The 18,911-nt window shown below is 50.9% G+C and overlaps 6 protein-coding genes across 6 annotated transcripts; 3 read left to right on the forward strand and 3 right to left on the reverse strand.

Annotated features, from left to right (window-relative positions):
• Positions 1-57: 57 nt before the first annotated feature.
• N7481_008238 (SF3a splicing factor complex subunit PRP9) lies at positions 58-1,616 on the reverse strand (the record flags this gene model as incomplete). Its single annotated transcript, XM_057267457.1, has 2 exons — positions 58-1,458; positions 1,527-1,616. The coding sequence occupies 2 exons, from the start codon at positions 1,614-1,616 to the stop codon at positions 58-60; spliced, it is 1,491 nt and encodes a 496-aa protein (XP_057121658.1).
• Positions 1,617-1,857: 241 nt separating this feature from the next.
• On the forward strand, positions 1,858-3,231 carry N7481_008239 (ATP-dependent RNA helicase eIF4A; the record flags this gene model as incomplete). The annotated part of the gene is made up of 4 exons (XM_057267458.1): positions 1,858-1,888; positions 1,939-2,193; positions 2,259-3,152; positions 3,212-3,231. The coding sequence occupies 4 exons, from the start codon at positions 1,858-1,860 to the stop codon at positions 3,229-3,231; spliced, it is 1,200 nt and encodes a 399-aa protein (XP_057121659.1).
• Positions 3,232-4,339: 1,108 nt separating this feature from the next.
• On the reverse strand, positions 4,340-6,824 carry N7481_008240 (WD40 repeat domain-containing protein; the record flags this gene model as incomplete). Its single annotated transcript, XM_057267459.1, has 5 exons — positions 4,340-4,454; positions 4,524-4,671; positions 4,726-5,206; positions 5,272-5,678; positions 5,738-6,824. Coding segments are annotated over 5 exons (2,238 nt in total), but the record flags the coding sequence as incomplete, so codon positions are not given.
• A 2,278-nt stretch (positions 6,825-9,102) lies between these two features.
• N7481_008241 (oxygenase MpaB family protein) lies at positions 9,103-10,711 on the reverse strand (the record flags this gene model as incomplete). The annotated part of the gene is made up of 4 exons (XM_057267460.1): positions 9,103-9,417; positions 9,476-10,202; positions 10,261-10,289; positions 10,358-10,711. The coding sequence occupies 4 exons, from the start codon at positions 10,709-10,711 to the stop codon at positions 9,103-9,105; spliced, it is 1,425 nt and encodes a 474-aa protein (XP_057121661.1).
• Positions 10,712-11,756: 1,045 nt separating this feature from the next.
• On the forward strand, positions 11,757-14,068 carry N7481_008242 (H(+)-transporting V1 sector ATPase subunit A; the record flags this gene model as incomplete). The annotated part of the gene is made up of 4 exons (XM_057267461.1): positions 11,757-12,113; positions 12,197-12,281; positions 12,370-13,037; positions 13,115-14,068. The coding sequence occupies 4 exons, from the start codon at positions 11,757-11,759 to the stop codon at positions 14,066-14,068; spliced, it is 2,064 nt and encodes a 687-aa protein (XP_057121662.1).
• A 403-nt stretch (positions 14,069-14,471) lies between these two features.
• On the forward strand, positions 14,472-17,078 carry N7481_008243 (dynamin-like GTPase vpsA; the record flags this gene model as incomplete). The annotated part of the gene is made up of 8 exons (XM_057267462.1): positions 14,472-14,494; positions 14,568-14,637; positions 14,726-14,820; positions 14,961-15,702; positions 15,765-16,406; positions 16,460-16,715; positions 16,772-16,856; positions 16,910-17,078. 8 exons carry the CDS (start codon positions 14,472-14,474, stop codon positions 17,076-17,078), a joined length of 2,082 nt encoding a protein of 693 aa, XP_057121663.1.
• Between the last annotated feature and the right edge of the window lie 1,833 nt (positions 17,079-18,911).

The raw sequence follows: 18,911 nt of genomic DNA on the forward strand, positions 1-18,911 counted from the left end.
TGTTCATACACCGACCCCAGCCCCAATCCATTGGACCATTGACAAAAACCGTTTCGACTAAAGAATGCCCTGCTTTTGAAGATCCAAGTAGATTCTTTCCGGCATGACGTTGCCCTCAGCATCTTCCATCTGCACGACGTTGTCACGAGAATCCCGGTCCTTCTTGCGCTCCCCTTCAAGCTTCTCCCAGAGCGCCATAGCCTCAGCGATGCTCGTGATCTCTCGGAAGAGGTTGGTGTTGGATGTAATGCCCAAGCAATTCAAGCCGTGGATGTGTAAGCTTCCGGAGAAATGCTTATCGAAATCCCGGCGACCTTTGTAAACGTAATTTCCGCAAATCTCGCACGGGTATTCGACTCCAAGACCATGCAGCTTGTAAAGCCAGAAGGGAATGGGCTTGCCGTCCCAACCTAGCGGCAACTTCAAGGGGTTGTAGATTTGATCGTCCTCATCGTCGTCGGATTGGTCTCCGCCATTGCCGTCGCCATAGTTTTCAGGCTCGGCCAACAAGGTCTCTCGTTCCATTTGACGCTCCCGCTCAGTCATGCCTTGTCTGCGCTCCACATTGATCCGGGTAGCCTGTCGCTCAGACTGAAGCTCCTTAGTGAGGCACCGCACACGATGCTCGCGCTCAGCAATGGCGCGTTCTTTTAAGCTAAATGCAGAAACTCCAGACTTGACAGGCGCCGAGCTTTCACCCGAATCACCCGCGGCTTTCTTAGCCTCAGCGGCCTTAATGTGCTTTTTGCCCGTCAAATGGTTTCGATAGACGTTCTCATTCTTAAACTCTTTCTCACAAGCCGGACACCAGGTACCTTCGCCGGTCCCTTCTGTCTTTGGCCCTGAAGTGCCATTTTCGGTGGCTTCCTCTGTCCAGCCGGGAACCTCCTTCGCGGACCACTGCTTGTCGAATTCCTCATCGAAGGTGGCGAAGAGCTTATCCAAATCCTGTAGTGGCCGCACGCGCTTGAGGAAACCTTCCAGGTAGCTGGAAAGTTCGGCAACATAACGGAAGTATTTGTCGGAAAGCTTGTCCTTGCGCTTGAGTGACAAATATGGCTGCACAAGTTGTTCGAAAACATCGAGATATTGGATGTAGGAAAGGCGCTTCACTCCGGGCAAATTCAGATAATCTTCGTGCATGCTGGTCAAATCGAGAAATTGGCCGAATCGCTCCTCGCCAGTGAACATGTTGTCAATTTCCATGAGGGTTCTGTCGCTCCTGTACGCCTGTTCGAGGTCCTCAACACCCCCACCGGGGTACTTTTTGTGGAAATTCTTGATTCCATCTAGCTGTTTGTAAAATTCCTCAAACTGGTCGCCCGTCGAGATTGACTGCACCTCTCTTTCGCGCTGTCCATCGGCGTCTGTGTAGATCTCCAAGAGGGCCCTGGATTGTCTCTCGATTTGATCTATGAATGTTGATACGACATGATCGCGAGTAAGGCAATCTCGAGCCTGGTGCGCTCTAGTTAGCAAAGCTGCATCGTCGCAGTGTCGTCTGGAATGTGTAGTGCAAGACTTACAGTTCGCGGCTCTTCGGCCACTCGTTCAGCAACAGCCTGCTCCAACCTCTCCAGGTCCTCGTGGATGAATCGCTGATCCTCAAGAAGCATATTGAAAGCGCGATTGGACTTTGTCGTGTATGTCCAGTGCGCACAAAGTGAGTTGGTCGGTGATTCTAGTGAATGTCGGTGCAAAAGTGGCGGCGCGATGGAAGCTGCAGCTTTGCGGACAGATCACGTGCCGTACCACTCCAATCGCAAAAAGTCATTCCAACGGTCGGGTTGACTCCAACTTTCTTGGGACTTCTCAGTTTCACTTCTTGTCTCCCGAGGAAATCTCAATATCTTCATCATGGCGGAAGGAATAGACAGACGCGCCGATGGTAAGATTCTCGAATTTTGCTCCAAATGGTGTATTCTAACAGTTGCGCAGACCGCATGGAGTTCAACACCTCCAAGGAGGTCACGGTGGCGCCGACCTTCGAGGATATGCAGTTGAAGGAGAGCCTTCTTCGTGGAATTTATGCTTACGGTTACGAGTCCCCCTCGGCCGTCCAGTCGCGTGCCATTGTTCAGATCTGCAAAGGTCGCGACACCATCGCCCAAGCCCAGTCCGGTACTGGTAAAACTGCGACTTTCTCAATCAGTACCTTGCAAGTGATTGACACTGTCGTACGCGAGACCCAGGGTATGTCAAGACAGAAGGCTCACTTTTTTGTTGTTGAGGATGCTAACTTAAGCTCTGTCACATAGCTTTGGTCCTGTCCCCCACCCGTGAACTCGCAACCCAAATCCAGTCCGTCGTTATGGCCCTCGGTGACTACATGAACGTTCAATGCCACGCTTGCATTGGTGGTACCAACGTCGGTGAAGACATTCGCAAACTCGATTACGGCCAGCACGTTGTCTCGGGTACCCCCGGCCGTGTCGCAGATATGATCCGCCGCCGACACCTGCGCACCCGTCACATTAAGATGCTTGTCCTCGATGAGGCCGATGAGCTTCTCAACCGTGGTTTTCGTGAGCAGATTTATGATGTTTACCGTTACCTCCCCCCGGCGACGCAGGTCGTCGTCGTCTCTGCTACTCTCCCCTACGACGTGCTGGACATGACCACCAAGTTTATGACCGATCCCGTGCGCGTTCTGGTCAAGCGTGACGAGTTGACCCTCGAGGGTATTAAGCAGTACTTCATTGCTGTCGAGAAGGAGGAATGGAAATTCGACACTCTGTGCGATCTCTACGACACATTGACCATCACCCAGGCCGTTATCTTCTGCAACACCCGGCGCAAGGTCGACTGGCTGACTGACAAGATGCGCGAAGCCAACTTTACCGTTTCCAGTATGCACGGTGAGATGCCCCAAAAGGAGCGTGACAGCATTATGCAAGATTTCCGCCAGGGTAACTCCCGTGTCCTGATTTCCACCGACGTGTGGGCTCGTGGTATCGATGTTCAGCAAGTTTCACTGGTCATCAACTACGACCTCCCGACCAACCGTGAGAACTACATTCACCGTATCGGTCGTAGTGGTCGGTTCGGCCGCAAGGGTGTGGCTATCAACTTCGTCACCAGCGATGACGTCCGTATCCTGCGTGACATTGAGTTGTACTACTCGACCCAGATCGACGAGATGCCCATGAACGGTAAGTTCACTTTTCCTTTTCTCCTCTTACATACTTTTCACTAATCATCGTGCCTACAGTTGCGGATCTCCTCTCATAATCGCCACAAGCCGTATCCAATCAATTATCTGCTTTACGAGGCCAAAAAGCAACGCGATGCGATCAGTTTGGATTGCTTTTTCTATCTACACAGTGCCAGGATCAACTGGCCCCAGGCCTACAGTTAGCCAGGGTTAAATAAGGGGCCAAGTCTAGTGTGGAGGAAAGGGGAAGATCATATGATTCAGTGAGAATGAATCGTTCTACCTTCTCAATAGCTTCATGACAACTGACACACAGCGGATCCAGTTCAAAATTGCCAAACAGCGTGTACATTCCTCTGAAGGATGGCACTTACGAAATCTATTATTGAATTGTTCTGGGAGCTACAGTAACTCACAACTCGCAACTCCCTTGTTGGACTTTGGTTACCCCAGACTCTTATTTTGCGTTGGTTTAGGAGTTACGAATGACGGAATTGCCAGTTTTGAATTGAAAAATATTGCCATCTAATAAACCTTGTATTCCCCTTCTTCTATTGTAGTAAAGTGCTATTGGGAGTGGGCTCCGTGGGCCAGCACCGAGCAATCACCCGAGTAGATGTAGGGTCTGCGTGGATAAAGCTATCCAAAATTACGGCTCAGCAGGGTAAGGGGGCAGGCTCAACCCTTTTTTTTGATAACTAAATTGAGGGGGAGAGAACGGTAGTTGTTTGTCATTGGCCGGTGACAAGTAAGCAGCTCCGAACTCGTAGGGTTGACGAGATGGGCCAGCCCTGCGTTAGATATGACTCAACCCAGGCGAAATAATGAAATAATAAAAACAGCTGCGCGCCAATGCTAAGAGGTAAAGCGTAGGAGCAACTTGGACATGTTTATTCTACACGGGGCCGGCACCAATACCGTGGCTATTCATTATAGGGTCATGCCAGAGTTGATTGATGCTTAGTCTGTTAGTTGACTAGGTGGGAAGGGGGGGCGTATAGGTGTATATGCTGGAGTGAGAAGAGGGGAAATAGGCAACCAAGCAGATAGAGAAAGGAAAAGTGATGAACAGAACAGTTTATCGTTGGTCTTTCAATACAGAAAACAAAAATCGATATCCATGCCCGCCATACCGACAGATGCAGAAATAGGAGATAGAAATGAGGAATGTTAGGCTTAACAGTCTCAAAAAGCACTCGTCGTTCTTAACGCACTTGTCCGGGGATATCCGTTTGATGATACTCCTCTCCGTTGAGTAGAGCCCCGTGTTGGGATGGGGCGATCATTTTCGGGAGTCCAGCTGTTGGTTGTGGGGTTAGTATGTTGGTGTGAAGAGGAAGAAGGGGAGAAAGAGGGCTGTATATCGTACACTCGCACAACACGATCATCGCCTGCCGAGGCGAACATCCTCGGATTCGTTGGGTTCCATGATATTGAATTCACACATCCGCGGGTGTGTCCCTCCAAGGCTTCTACAAGGTGGCCATCCTCCTTGTTCCAAATGAAGACTTTCGAGTCTGGTCGGGGGGATTAGCCAAAAATAGTCCCCATCTGGGCACAGCAAGACTTACCTTCACTGCCGCTTACGACAAAGTTCTCCCCTGCTCCTCCAAAAGTACTGCGAATAATGTACTCGCCTTGCTTGTGACCAGTGAACCTTTGTACTACGTCGGTAGTTTCGAGATCGATCAATTGAATCTCGCCCTCTGCGAGGTTCACTATCAGATGCCTCGAGTCTTGACTGATCGTAACTGACGTAGGTTTGCTTGAAACTGCGAGACAGTACTCTTCTTCACGAGAGTCAAAGTCAAACACATGAATCTTGAGATCCGTGTCTGCCGCAACCAGTCGCTTTCCATCAGGACTGATCGTGCAATCCTGTACGCGGAACGATCCTTTCCATCTGTGTATAGATGGACCGCGAATGCTCCAAAGGCAGAGCTGTGAGTTCGCATCGAGTGACCCAGTCACAAAGGACTCTCCATCCGGAGCCCAGCCGGCCGCAGTTACTGGCTCATTATGGTGATCGATCGTGAGAAGGCAACGTCCAGTCTGTGGCCGATGTCAGTAATCCTCGAGTTTCCCAAGTTAAAACTTCCAATCTTGAAAACACGCACCTCGACATTCCATACTCGGGCTTGCTTGTCTTGTGAGCATGTGATTAGTTTTGAGTCATCTGGGCTCCAGCTTGCAGAAGCTACTCCGTCGGTGTGGTTTTCGGCCAACTTTGAGATCACTGAGAAATTTGTGGTATCGTAGATGAATACCATGCGGTCCTTGCCTGCAGTGACCAGCTTGGTACCATCATGCGAGAACTCGCAGCACCAGACTTCATCCGAATGATGGGTAAGGTCAAGACCTATACCGCGTGGGAAGTCATTCTTGTCGCACATGTGATCTGAGTAGAGTGAAGGCGACTCGACAGTATTATGATATAAACAGTTGCTGATTTGCGTCTTCTTCACAAAATCTAAAAGGGTTGCGAGCCGGTGCTGGGGTATCATAACGGAGGGGGAAATGGATTCTATTATCTGTGAGCCAGGGGTTCATAGGCAAAAGGCGATGGAAGAGAATGTCTCCTACTGGATAATTCGTTGAGGAGCCGTTCTCGGGATGCACTGATGGGGCGCTCCCAGCCGGCTTGCTCATGGAGCAACTCCGTGGGGCACATCAAAAGACTAGATAGAGCATGGAGACGATCGATATCGTAGTTCAATGGAGTTAGTTCCTGTCTCAAGACACCCAGCGCCGAACCAAGATCGCGTGATTCGAGGAGCTCCAGAAACTTCTGTTGACGGAGATGGAATAGCATTTCATTCCGCTCTGCCGTTTCATTTAACAATAATGGTTGTTGCGGCGAGGATTTTTGACCGTTCTGCTGCAACCCATCCCAGCGGAACGATTGTATGAGGATCTTCTCTGCTTCGGACCACCGACCACCAAGCACGGCACTCCTGAATGTGGCAACGCCCTGCGTCTCCAGCTGATGGCCACTCTCCGAACTCAACGTCGAAGCTGCTCCGTCGTAACCCAACTCGTAGAGACTCTGTATCAAGATCCGCGTGACCTCCTCCCGATCATGACCGTAGTAAGACGAGCCACTAGCCAGAGACTTGGAGGTCCCGTTCGTACGTGAGTCGCCATTGCTGGACTGGCCGTTCAAACTGGTCTTCCTCGGAGTTGAGCCATTCGAGGCCTGTGAAAAGCCATTTGTGGAGGAGAGTGTATCAGCACGCATAACTGCCAAACGCCTGCGTTTGCGGGAGGGAGAGTGGCCTGCGTGGTCACGGCTAGAGTTGTGAATGGAATCGAACTGGGGCGCAGCTGCCCCAGTGGTTCTTGTATCGGATCTCGTTCTCGCGGCCACGGAAGCGGGAATTTCAGGGCTACTCGAAGGAAGCCGACGACGCCGAGGATTTTGTGGGCGAGCTGGAGCTGGAGCTGGAGCTGGAGCTGGAGCTGGGGCGGGAGTACGAGAGGACGGGGAGGAGGCGGATGGGGAGTTAGAGGACCGTTCGGGACCGGCGGAGGAGGTGGGATCGATTTCGAATGGGAAAAGAAGGTCAGGGTGGTCGGAGGCGAGAGGTTGGGAAGGAGGATTGTTGGCCAGGTCGATAGATGCGACCTGCCCAGTTCCCTGGCTCTTTTTGGGAGAACCAGGTGAGCAGACCTACCGCGGGGATTTCAAAGCTGCAGGGAGAAAGCGGAGGAGCTTCAGGTCTCTAGCACTCTCGATAGGGATGGAGGTGGAGGGGGAGGTGGAGGTGGAGAGGGGGATGATAGTGGACCAGGCGATGTGTTCAGGAGTAAGTTCCGTCTTCCAAGGATCTCCTTGGGTGGTGGGAGGGAGTGATGGAGGTAGAGTGAGAGTAGTAAAGGTAAGTGTAGGGTGAGTGTGACTGCTCGGGCGGAGATGGGATGTGCCAGTGCTTATCGGTGATGGAGACTGGAGACTGCCAGAGAGAAGGTTGATTGGATTGGGGCAAGAAATAGTGGGTTCGAGGGCGTCACAAGATGTAGGAATCACTGATCATTGTCCTTCTAAACAGCATAGGGCAGACAACTGGAAGAGTTCACATCTGAGGGAGTATGGAATGATATGTCATGGGATGGTGATGATTGCTAGTTAGTACCGTAAGGTAAAACTACCGATTGTGTAGATGTGGATGGGATGTCTAGTGTCAAAGTAAATGGTTTCCCCTAAAGTTAACTATCCTTACGTATTCAGGGTTCCCTTTTATTATTTAGCTCCAACTGCTTCCGTCAAGGACCTTGAGGGAATAGCAATCATAATACCTCAGCCGATCTATAGAACACTCTTCTCCATATACTAGTATGCTAGTACTAGTATCGCTACTAACATCTCTCCTTTATATATTCATAAATTAATAGTAAATTCATGAATCCATAATCCATAATCTATAAATCCATTCCTTTAAGGTTCAAGTTTCCTCTCGTCCGCCCTCCCCCACTGACGCCATCATGATGTCCGTCCTACCCGGTGCGTCGATATAAATGAAGAAGTCCCATTTCCCTACTCCTTCGTCTCCTCATCCATCGCTTTGATCACGCAATCAAGGACCCCTTCCTATTATCACTTCTATTTCAACCTCTAGCCTCTTTCAATCTACTTCTCTTCCATCATGGGCTGTGACTGTGGAGCGACTTGCGCCTGTACCGGTGCCCAGGGCTGTACTTGCGACAACACCTGTTCCTGCAAGGGATGCGGAGTATGTGATTCCTCTGTGAGAGAACCGAATCATCAAGCTGACAGCAGTTTGTGCTATTTCTAGAAGTAAACCATGCGGATGAGGAGCATTCCAAGCCACTGATTACGCGCCAAAGTCTATCACCAAAGACTTGGGGCGATTGTTGAATCAGATGTTCCACGAGATATAATGTTGTCCTACTTGTCTCTATCTCAGCTGGTTTTGTGTTTTGTTCTTAGTTTAAATTATTCAAAATGTTAAATTTGAATCACTCCAATGACCAATGGCCAGTTTGACTCGAGGGGGGAAATTCTCGAGGCGACAGGGAGATTTGAGATTTCCCCTCGCGTCCCCAGTCTAGTGTAGACGTCATGCATGGTCCGATCGACTGTTGCGCACCCGCCTCCCATGGCGAATCACACAGTAACAGCACATACATTATTGGGCTCTAGCTATACCTGATTCAAATAGAAATTTCTTGAAATACTCAGTATCTTCGCCATCGCCAACTTGACCTCGGTCGCCTGCGCCAACGCCGCCAGTCCTAACATTATCGGAGCTACCTAACCAACATGGCCATGAGAACTAATATTCTTTGGACATTTAATAGAATAGCGAAATCTTCAGCATCGGTCACACTCCTAACTAGATCAGAAAGATCGCCGTCATGACCTCAACAGAACTGCGGGCCAAACCAGACTCGGACCTGACTCCGCTTTCTACTCTACCTTTTGCTTTTTTTTTTTTTTGCTGCTCCTTCATTTCCTTCTCGTCGATAGGAACCAAGCAATGAACATCGATAAATATACCCCTACGCTTCATGTATCGGTCGCCAGCCACATGAGGAAGATGGTATCAACCATTCGCATCTTGGGGCGAACAAACCCAACAAAGCACTCAACAGCACACAGCAGACTCAGATGATAAATGGGCATCCAGATCAAGCTACCAGCTTCTCTCCTAAAATTTTAATGGGCCAATGCGGCGACGCCAGCGATGCAATGGGCAGCCGAGCATTTGTCGGGCCTTCTTGGCCTTTGGGGAAGACCCGAAGGAGAGCGACGCATCGATATTATGCTGTAAGATTCAACAACTATAGATCTTGTCTAACAGAATTGGCTATCTCATCAAGGGCATCATGGTCGTCAAAAGAAGCCCAACAAAGACTTCAAACTCTCGTTCCTGATCAATTAACGACTATACTTCCCATCAACCAACGCCTTCCCAAAAGCATACGCGCTATACCCCAACAAGCTGAAAGAGATGGTTCGCAGAAAACACTCTTACTGCAAAGAGAAGACTCAGGAGAAGTGTAACAACACCAGTAAGCGCAGCAAGCAAGCCCAGCCTCGCCACGCTTTCTACACCTGGTCTTTCGAACTTGGTGCTCCGCCGCTGGCCCAGTCGAGTGGTGCGGGTCAGGGTAGGCACATACTTGAATTCAAAACGAGATTCTCCTCCCAATCCCATTTTCTCATCAAGTAGCATTGAATAGAAGAATTTACGGCGGAGCTGGTTCGCAATATCAAATATCAGCGATGTGTTCCTTTCTCTCTGGGACTTGAAGTAAACTGCAGCAGGCAGAGGTCAAATAGAGAAAGAAAGTACTTACCGAGATTGCCAATCTGTCAAGGAAATAAATCTTTGGAATAACGTACGCTACCCCCGCGACCCAGAAACAGTAGCCCCAGACCATCAAACGGTAGTAAAAACTTGATTTGGGGATCTCCAGTTCATCCGAAAGCAAATCCCCGTTCAGCAGCCGGCTCAGTGCCTCCATGAATTCCTTGGAGGCATAAGCCGGTGCCGTATTCTCCAGGCCAATGATGATGTTCTTAGCCAGTACCTTTCCAATCTCAGTGGGGTTGATTTCCGAGATCAGGAGAGATTCCATCGTAGCGCGTGCGCGGGCCGGGTCTTCGAACGGCTCTGTTGGGGTACCCATGTAATATGCGACTAATCGCCAGAGAGCAATGTAATCCTCGATCTCTTGAGTGCTGGGAAAGATCCCTTGACGCGGTAGTCCCATGTAGACGACTGAACTGCAAAACGTATTTATGGTGCCGATACAGTCCAAGTCGTTGACTGGGATACCGTACTTGTCGACATCGTAATAGTCGGGCTTTTGTTCCACCAGACCCATGATCTTCAGACGGACGGAGGAATGGAGGAGTCGGACGCGGACAGATGAGATGTGCCCTTCGCCTCCTGGTTTCATTCCGTCTGCTGAACTATTCACTTGCAGAATATGTTGGAGGGTTTCTAGGAGGCGGCGGCGGACCACTTTGGCTCCGAAGCCACCGGTTCGAGCGAGAGTCTCGACGACTCGGTTTGCGCCCCTAGGTACGGGTTAGAATGGAGATATATAGCTTGGGAAGCCATCCGTTTTGTACGTACATGCCGCCGAGAAGACTTTCAAAACTGAGCTAGTGGGGTGAGGGGATTGTCAGTACTGGATTGCCTGCCAACGGACTATTTTATAGTTCCAACTCACCACGTTCAAGATTGGAAGACCATATCGAAAGAATACATCTTGGCCTCGCTGTATCTGCTGCCAGTCAACCCATTCGGGTACAGTGTTTATCTGGGTCCATAGTTCCTGTAGCTTGGGATCCTCTGCAGCGTTGTTTTTCAGTAGGGAGTATAGATCCTTCTTGAATGGCTTATCCGAATCCCCCTCGGTTGGGATTTCATTCAAGCGCTGCACACACTCATCGGCGAGTGAATCAAACGTGTGGACGAGGGGTCGTAGCTCATCCTCTGAGCGATGGAGGTCGGTCCAGTGAAAGGAGTAGCCCCAGTAGTGACACTCGGTACTGTTCCCATGCTGGGGACTTTTCAAGGCCATCCTGATATTGACACGGGTAGTGTGGTGCACGATCTCAGAGAACGGGATATGCGATATGCATTTCTGCTTCCGTTGGGAATTTTCTTTCAGACATATAATGAAACTTGAAGCCACGGATGTTGCTCATGCCGTTGTGGCAAGCTGTCAACTCGTGTCAACCGTGGTCCGGGGTCCGGGGTAAAGCGAGCGGGGGTTAGGGCATCGCATGTGAACCCGCAGATCGATACTAGGTATCTCTCGTACCTTCCGCTGTGCTGAATCTGTTTGGCCACACGCTCAGTAATCTGATGTACTTTAGGATCTAGATGTATGCGGTATCCTTGATGATTGGTTGAATGGTTCCACGAGGAGCTGTCACAAGGCGAACATCGTGGATACCTTATTGAGTTGGCGGTTGTCTGTCATACAACTGTTCAGGCATCACATGCGGCTGGGGTACATAGTAAGTTTTATGCTCGTTTGTACTTTGAAGACTCTTGGCCTTTGGATAAGTGCGGTAATCCATAATTTCAACCTTCCAAGGTTGGAAGTTGAGGTGTCAGTGTTTGTTAGTAGATTAGAGAGAGAGACACATTGTGGCAGTCGATTCAAGTTCCAGGCCGGGTACCTGCAGGATTAAAATGTTGGTCGCTGCAAACTTGAAGGTGTCGCCCAGGTGTGTAATAAATTCATTATTATCATGCCTGCATGGCGCAACGCTACCGAATAAATACTAGTCGTATTCATAGGAAGATTTCCCTTTGCTACTCGGTGGCCTACTGGTAAATAGGCGGGGTTAAACGTGGGGGCATCCTACCAGGAATGTACTCCAGAACTCCTATGTATTTACTCCATACTAGTAGTTTGTAGAATATATACTAGTATAACTGGTAGATACCTGGCAAAGCCTCCCCCCCAAAAATGGCCGATCGCGGGCGCCAATCCCCCGGCATCTATCGATTGGATGTCAGCTTAAGGGGGGTCCACGAGTATTAGTCGGCGCTCTTGTCCTACCAATATGCTAGTTACCACATACACCTACCCTTAAGTTTCGACACCATAGCGAATGCTAGGATTGGGAAGGCCTCGATTGAAAGCACGGCCGTCCCTGCTTGATCTCATTAGCAGACCCGAGAGTCAAGTGTCGCCAGTGCCAGTGCCAGTGCCAGTGTCAGTGTTGATACCATCCGAGCTAGAGTCACCACCATTCACTCCCACTCCGACTTCGTCTCCACCGCCCGAGCTGCCACCGCTTCCAGACTCGCCCGCTCCAGCCAGCTCGACCACCTCCATCTCCTTGTCCACTCCACAAATCACCTCCACGATGCCAGCTAAGGATACCCAGGAGCATGGCTCCATCTTCTCCATTTCCGGTCCCGTCGTGGTGGCCGAGAACATGATGGGCTGTGCCATGTACGAGCTGGTAAGACCCCCAGGAGCTACCCCCGACAGATCGCCCCGGAATGTCTGACCGTCGAGATACTGACCCCCCCCGGCTCGCTTTAGTGTCAAGTCGGACATGACCTCCTGTCCGGTGAGATTATTCGAATTGACCAGGACAAGGCCACCATCCAGGTCTACGAGGAAACCGGTATAGCTCTCCCTTCCCTGGGCCACGTATGCCATCGATCGAGCACCTCTCGAACCCAATGCTAACGGATCCTGTTTTTCTTCTACAGCTGGTCTGACAGTCGGCGACCCTGTCACTCTGACCGGCAAGCCTCTCTCCGTCGAACTCGGCCCTGGTCTGATGGAGACGATCTACGACGGTATCCAACGACCCCTCCGTGCCATCGCCGAGAAGTCGGAGGGCATCTATATTCCCCGTGGTATCTCCGTCAATGCGCTGGACCGCTCGAAGAAATGGGACTACAAGCCCGCCGGCTTCAAGGTCGGTGACCACATCACCGGTGGTGATATCTGGGGTACCGTGTTCGAGAACAGTCTGGTGAACGACCACAAAATCCTCCTGCCGCCCCGCGCTCGCGGTACCATTACCCGCATTGCCCCCGCAGGCAGCCATACTGTCGATGAGAAGCTTTTGGAGGTCGAGTTTGAGGGCAAGAAGACCGAGTTTGGCCTGATGCAGACCTGGCCCGTTCGTGTGCCTCGTCCCACTAGCGATAAGCTGTCCGCCGATGCGCCTTTCATTGTCGGTCAACGAGTGCTGGACGCTCTGTTTCCGAGTGTCCAGGGTGGTACCGTGTGTATTCCCGGTGCTTTCGGATGCGGTAAGACTGTCATTTCCCAGTCCGTGTCCAAGTTCTCGAACAGTGATATCATCGTCTACGTTGGTTGCGGTGAGCGTGGTAACGAGATGGCTGAGGTTTTGATGGATTTCCCCGAGGTATGTTGCTATATCTGCATTGAAAGATCATTGAAGGCATCGCCGAATGATGCGCTGACCAGTACTCTGTACCATAGCTTTCCATCAACGTCGATGGCCGCAAGGAGCCTATCATGAAGCGTACCTGCCTGATCGCCAACACCTCCAACATGCCCGTCGCTGCCCGTGAGGCCTCCATCTATACTGGTATCACTATTGCCGAATACTTCCGTGACCAGGGCAAGAACGTCGCCATGATGGCTGACTCCAGTTCTCGCTGGGCCGAGGCTCTGCGTGAACTTTCGGGTCGTCTGGGAGAAATGCCTGCTGATCAGGGTTTCCCCGCCTACCTGGGTGCCAAGCTGGCCTCTTTCTACGAGCGTGCCGGTAAGACTAATGCTCTGGGTAGCCCCGAGCGCGAAGGAAGTGTCAGTATCGTCGGTGCTGTCAGCCCTCCCGGTGGTGATTTCTCCGATCCCGTCACTAGCAGTACTCTGGGTATTGTGCAGGTCTTCTGGGGTCTCGATAAGAAGCTGGCCCAGCGGAAGCACTTCCCTTCGGTCAATACTTCCATGTCCTACAGCAAATACAATGCCGTCCTGGACAAGTACTACGAGAAGCACAACCCCGACTTCCCTCGCCTGCGTGATCAGATCCGTGAGCTGCTGTCCAAGTCCGAGGATCTGGACCAAGTCGTTCAGTTGATTGGTAAAGCGGCACTGGGTGACTCGGATAAGATTACTTTGGATTTGGCCGCTATGCTCAAGGAGGATTTCCTCCAGCAAAACGGATACAGTGACTACGATCAGTTCTGCCCGCTGTGGAAGACTGAGTATATGATGAAGGCTTTCATGGGCTATCACGACGAGGCACAGAAGGCCATCGCCCAGGGCCAGAGCTGGAACAAGGTCCGCGATGCCACGACCGACTTGCAGAGTTCGCTACGGAGCATGAAGTTCGAGGTTCCCGACGACGAGCAGGAGGTGTCGGCCAAGTACGAGAAGATTCTGCAGTCCATGACAGAACGATTCGCTTCGGTCTCCGATGAGTAGATTGGGATCTGGACATGATTCCGTCGCCTTTTGCATTTCCACACTTTATTTCCGGCTTTTTGTTACCAGCACACATTACCCTGTAGTTATGTTCAATAAGATTTCTTCTTTGGGGAGGTTAACTTTAAATGTGATAGACCAAGTTACAAGTAATTCAGATCTGTAGGCATCAAGTATAATCCACAGCCACGAGACCTTCCCCCGTGGATGCCTACCCGTGCTTGTGCTTGTGTGCTGCGCGGCCCGCCACCGTCATCACCGCCTTCACTTCGCCAACAAACAGTCTGCCGCTTCCATTCCTCAAGCTCCCCTTCTCCCCCAAGTTCCTGCTCTTACTTCTTCATTTTAATTTTACCATTCTCTCTCTCTCTACGACCCGGAATACTTCACATAATCGCCAGCCATGGCAAGCCCAACTGGCCACTCGTGCGCAGCCGCCCCAACTCCCCCCCCCTGTCACCCACCATCTCCGATAAGGCCCCAGCTAATTCGTGCGCAGCATAAACGTTAATGATCCCAGCTTGATCTCGCTGGTCAACAAGCTCCAAGATGTCTTCTCTACAGTTGGCGTAAGTTGAAGTGCCCTCATCGCACACATCCTATGCGGCATTCGTGGTCTCTTCGTACCCAATAACTGACACCGCTGCTTTCATTTAGGTTCACAACCCCATCGACTTGCCACAAATCGCTGTCGTTGGATCGCAGTCCAGCGGAAAGAGTTCAGTACTAGAGAACATTGTCGGCCGGGATTTGTATGCGCTCCTCAACCAAACCTCCTAGGGTCTTGCGCCGCACGCTCTCTCCGCAGCGGTGGCGGGGGACCCCCCCCCCCCCAAACCAACATTGTCGTCATGCCAGCCAATGCTAACCTCAACGCTTCTGCCTGCTTTAGCCTGCCCCGTGGCTCTGGAATTGTGACCCGGAGACCTCTTATCCTGCAACTCATCAACAAGCCACCCAGCACACAAGCGAACGGCGACAAGAAGCTGGACACATCTGATAGCGAGGCCAATGTTGACGAGTACGGTGAATTCCTGCACCTGCCCGGGGAGAAGTTCTTCGATTTCAACAAGATCCGCGATGAGATCGTCCGCGAAACCGAGACCAAGGTTGGCAAGAACGCCGGCATCTCGCCCATTCCGATCAACTTGCGCATCTACTCGCCCAATGTCCTCACCCTGACCCTCGTCGATTTGCCCGGTTTGACCAAGGTTCCCGTCGGTGACCAGCCTAAGGACATTGAGAAGCAAATTAAGGACATGGTTCTCAAGTACATCGGCAAGCCCAATGCCATCATCCTCGCCGTCACCTCGGCCAACCAGGATCTCGCCAACTCCGACGGTCTCAAGCTGGCACGCGAGGTGGACCCTGAGGGACAACGCACCATCGGTGTCTTGAGTAAGGTCGATCTGATGGATGAGGGAACGGACGTTGTGGATATTCTCGCTGGACGGATTATTCCCCTGCGTCTGGGCTACGTTCCGGTCGTCAATCGTGGTCAGCGGGACATTGAGAACAAGAAGCCGATTGCTTATGCCCTGGAGAACGAGAAGAACTTTTTTGAGAACCACAAGGCCTACAGGAATAAGGCTTCATACTGCGGTACTCCGTACCTGGCCCGGAAATTGAATCTGGTATGTTTGGTCATGACAACAGAGGATGACCGCAATCATGGACTAACAGGACTTCGCTTTAGATCTTGATGATGCACATTAAGCAAACCCTTCCCGATATTAAGGCTCGCATCTCTTCTTCCCTCCAGAAATACACGTCGGAACTTTCTCAGCTCGGCGATTCGATGCTGGGCAACAGCGCCAACATTATCCTTAACATCATCACCGAGTTCAGCAATGAATACCGCACTGTATTGGAAGGAAACAACACGGAACTGTCCAGCATTGAGCTGTCTGGTGGTGCTCGTATCAGCTTTGTGTTCCACGAGCTCTACTCCAACGGTGTCAAGGCCGTGGATCCCTTTGATATTGTCAAGGATATCGACATTCGTACAATTCTCTACAACTCGTCGGGTTCTTCCCCCGCCCTGTTCGTCGGCACTACCGCCTTCGAATTGATTGTGAAGCAGCAGATCAAGCGCTTGGAGGACCCCAGCACGAAGTGTATCTCCCTGGTATACGATGAGCTGGTGCGCATCCTAGGTCAACTGCTCAACAAGCAACTGTTCCGCCGCTACCCGATGCTGAAGGAGAAGTTCCACGCTGTGGTTATCGCCTTTTTCAAGAAGTGCATGGATCCCTCCAACAAGTTGGTCAGGGACTTGATCAACATGGAGGCCACCTACATTAACACTGGCCACCCCGACTTCCTCAATGGACACCGCGTAAGTATATTTGAATGAGTTATTTAGCTTGGCAGCTTCACTGACTTGCACAGGCTATGACCCTCGTGAACGAGCGCCAGTCAGCCGCCAAACCCACACAGGTTGACCCCAAGACCGGCAAGCCTCTGCCCGCCCGCGCCCAAAGCCCATCTTTGGATACCACTGGCGAGGCCAGGGAAAGTGGATTCTTTGGCAGCTTCTGGGCCTCGAAGAACAAGAAGAAGATGGCCGCCATGGAGGCTCCCCCGCCAACCCTCAAGGCCTCTGCCAGCCTGTCGGAGCGGGAGGCTACTGAGGTTGAGGTTATCAGTAAGTTCTTCTCGAAGACTAATGTCCGTCATCAGTTGACTAACCACCTTTGATAGAGCTGCTCATCACCTCTTACTTCAACATCGTGAAGCGCACGATGATCGACATGGTTCCCAAGGCTGTTATGTATACACTGGTGCAGTAAGTATTTATCTCTTGATATCTTACATTCATCCAATCTAACCACCATCTAGGTTCACCAAGGACGAGATGCAACGCGAGCTGTTGGAGAACATGTACCGCAACAACGAGCTGGATGACTTGCTTAAGGAGAGTGATTACACGATCCGCCGACGAAAGGAGTGCCAGCAAATGGTGGAGAGCTTGGGTCGCGCTAGTGAGATTGTCAGCCAAGTGCAGTAAAAAGGGGACCGGATCTCTTAGTTGGGCCCGATGACGAGCCGAATGTATGATTGGATTGATCGCGTTGGTGGAGTTGGGAATCGACCACATCTTTCTTGTTTGCAACGAAATGGAGACTTCGTACTTTCGCACTGACACCTTGCCCTTTACCATTTCTCCCCTGAGTCTAGTTGAGTCGAGTGGGGAGCAAGAGGAACTTTCATTTGTGATTCTGCCCGAGTCTGGATTGTTTTAGATCTTGTCTGGCCTAGCGGGGGTTTTTTTTCTCCATATCTTCTGCTGCTGCTGCTGCTGCTGCTGCTACCTTGGTGGAAGGAGTTCATGTTCACCATGTTGGAAATTTGGATACGTTCGCGTGGTTTTGTTTTCCTTTTTTAAATTTGAGAGCTTTATACCGTTTCCTCCCTTGTTTGCTGTCTCTTCCCTCTTCCATGAACCTTTGATGACGGAATCAATGAACGATCTTGTCTCTACACTTATGATTTTGTCTAGAAATTCATTTTTCCTGTTTACAGTATATTGATCGTAGTGTAGAAGAGATAACATTATTCATGGTTGTAGTTCACGTTAGTAGGGAGTATGAAGTTATCGGAGATTTATGCATTTACCCGTTTGGTCGCAGTTTACCATGGTTCACACCTACGAAGGTCAAGGTACTGCAGATCGTGCAAAACATACTTCCTCTTTGCTCAACCTCAAAAATTGGCATTCAAGACAAGTCAAGCCTGAGACCAGCTAAGACTAGTCAAAGCGAAGAGGCTCACCGGATGAGCATCATATTCTGGTTCTGATACAATAGTCTCTCCGCAGGGTCGCTGATGCCACCACCATCATTGCCATTACCACCAATTCGATTACCAGATCGAGCTGGTGGATCGAGGCTGCGCGCACCCCTTTCTGAATTTACAGACAGATACCAGAAATCGAAAATGTCGGGCTGCATCCCCCACAAGGCGGCATTGCACCGCGACTGTTTGCCGAATTCGAGACTATCGGCTGCCGTTGGCGACTAGCCCATCTCCGCTCAATCTCCATCTCCATCTCAATCTCTATAGGGTCGATTCCAAATACCGATAACAGCATGGTGCAGACTTCCCTGGTAATTGGGAAACATTTCAAGAAGCACGCGACATTTCAAACTTTCCAGCCTCCCCAAAGTTGAGACAAAAAAGCCGGGCCCACTGCCTTGGGCCGCTCGTACCAAGTGCACGTTGCATCGCGGTGAATCCGCCCACACAGCCCTGGCCACCCTCCAGGTGTTTTCACGACCTAAGTTAAGGAGACTGTCCGCTGAACCATACTTTACCTTCTTTGAACTAGGAAGTCATTAGCCTGATCAGGTCGATCGGAAGCTCTAGCGCGATAATCGCGTTCCGAAAATGGGATAAGGTACCACAACACATGGCCTGGTCGACTTTTGCAAACCCACTGTTAGTAGTATCCTGAACCCGGGAGCTATTTACCGGCCGGTGGATTGTACCCAGAGTGGTCTATACTCCATATGCCAAGGACGGCCTCGGACTAAATGGGTCTTGCTTGGTTGTGAATGGCTTCCTTGATCGGCGCCGCGTGGGAATCCCTCGCAGATCTCTTGGCTGTGACGCTGCGCGAATGTTATGCGTGCAATAGGCTGGGTTTTAGAGGGGCAATCCTCAACTTGATAAACTAGCGACACTAATTGCCTTCTAGAGTTCCAGAAACTCCACTATTAGAGGGGCCGCGGAGCTAGCACGGGTACATCAAAGTTTGCCACCATCATAATTGGTGTCCAAACAGCAAGAAAACCAGCTTCGACTTCTCCCGCGTTGAACTCTAGTTCGAAAGAGTTTGCCT

The sequence above is a fragment of the Penicillium waksmanii genome (assembly GCF_028829765.1).
Source record: "Penicillium waksmanii strain IBT 27052 chromosome Unknown utg000007l:1.0-4314555.0:1.0-4317578.0, whole genome shotgun sequence".
NCBI classification, from domain to species: domain Eukaryota; kingdom Fungi; phylum Ascomycota; class Eurotiomycetes; order Eurotiales; family Aspergillaceae; genus Penicillium; species Penicillium waksmanii.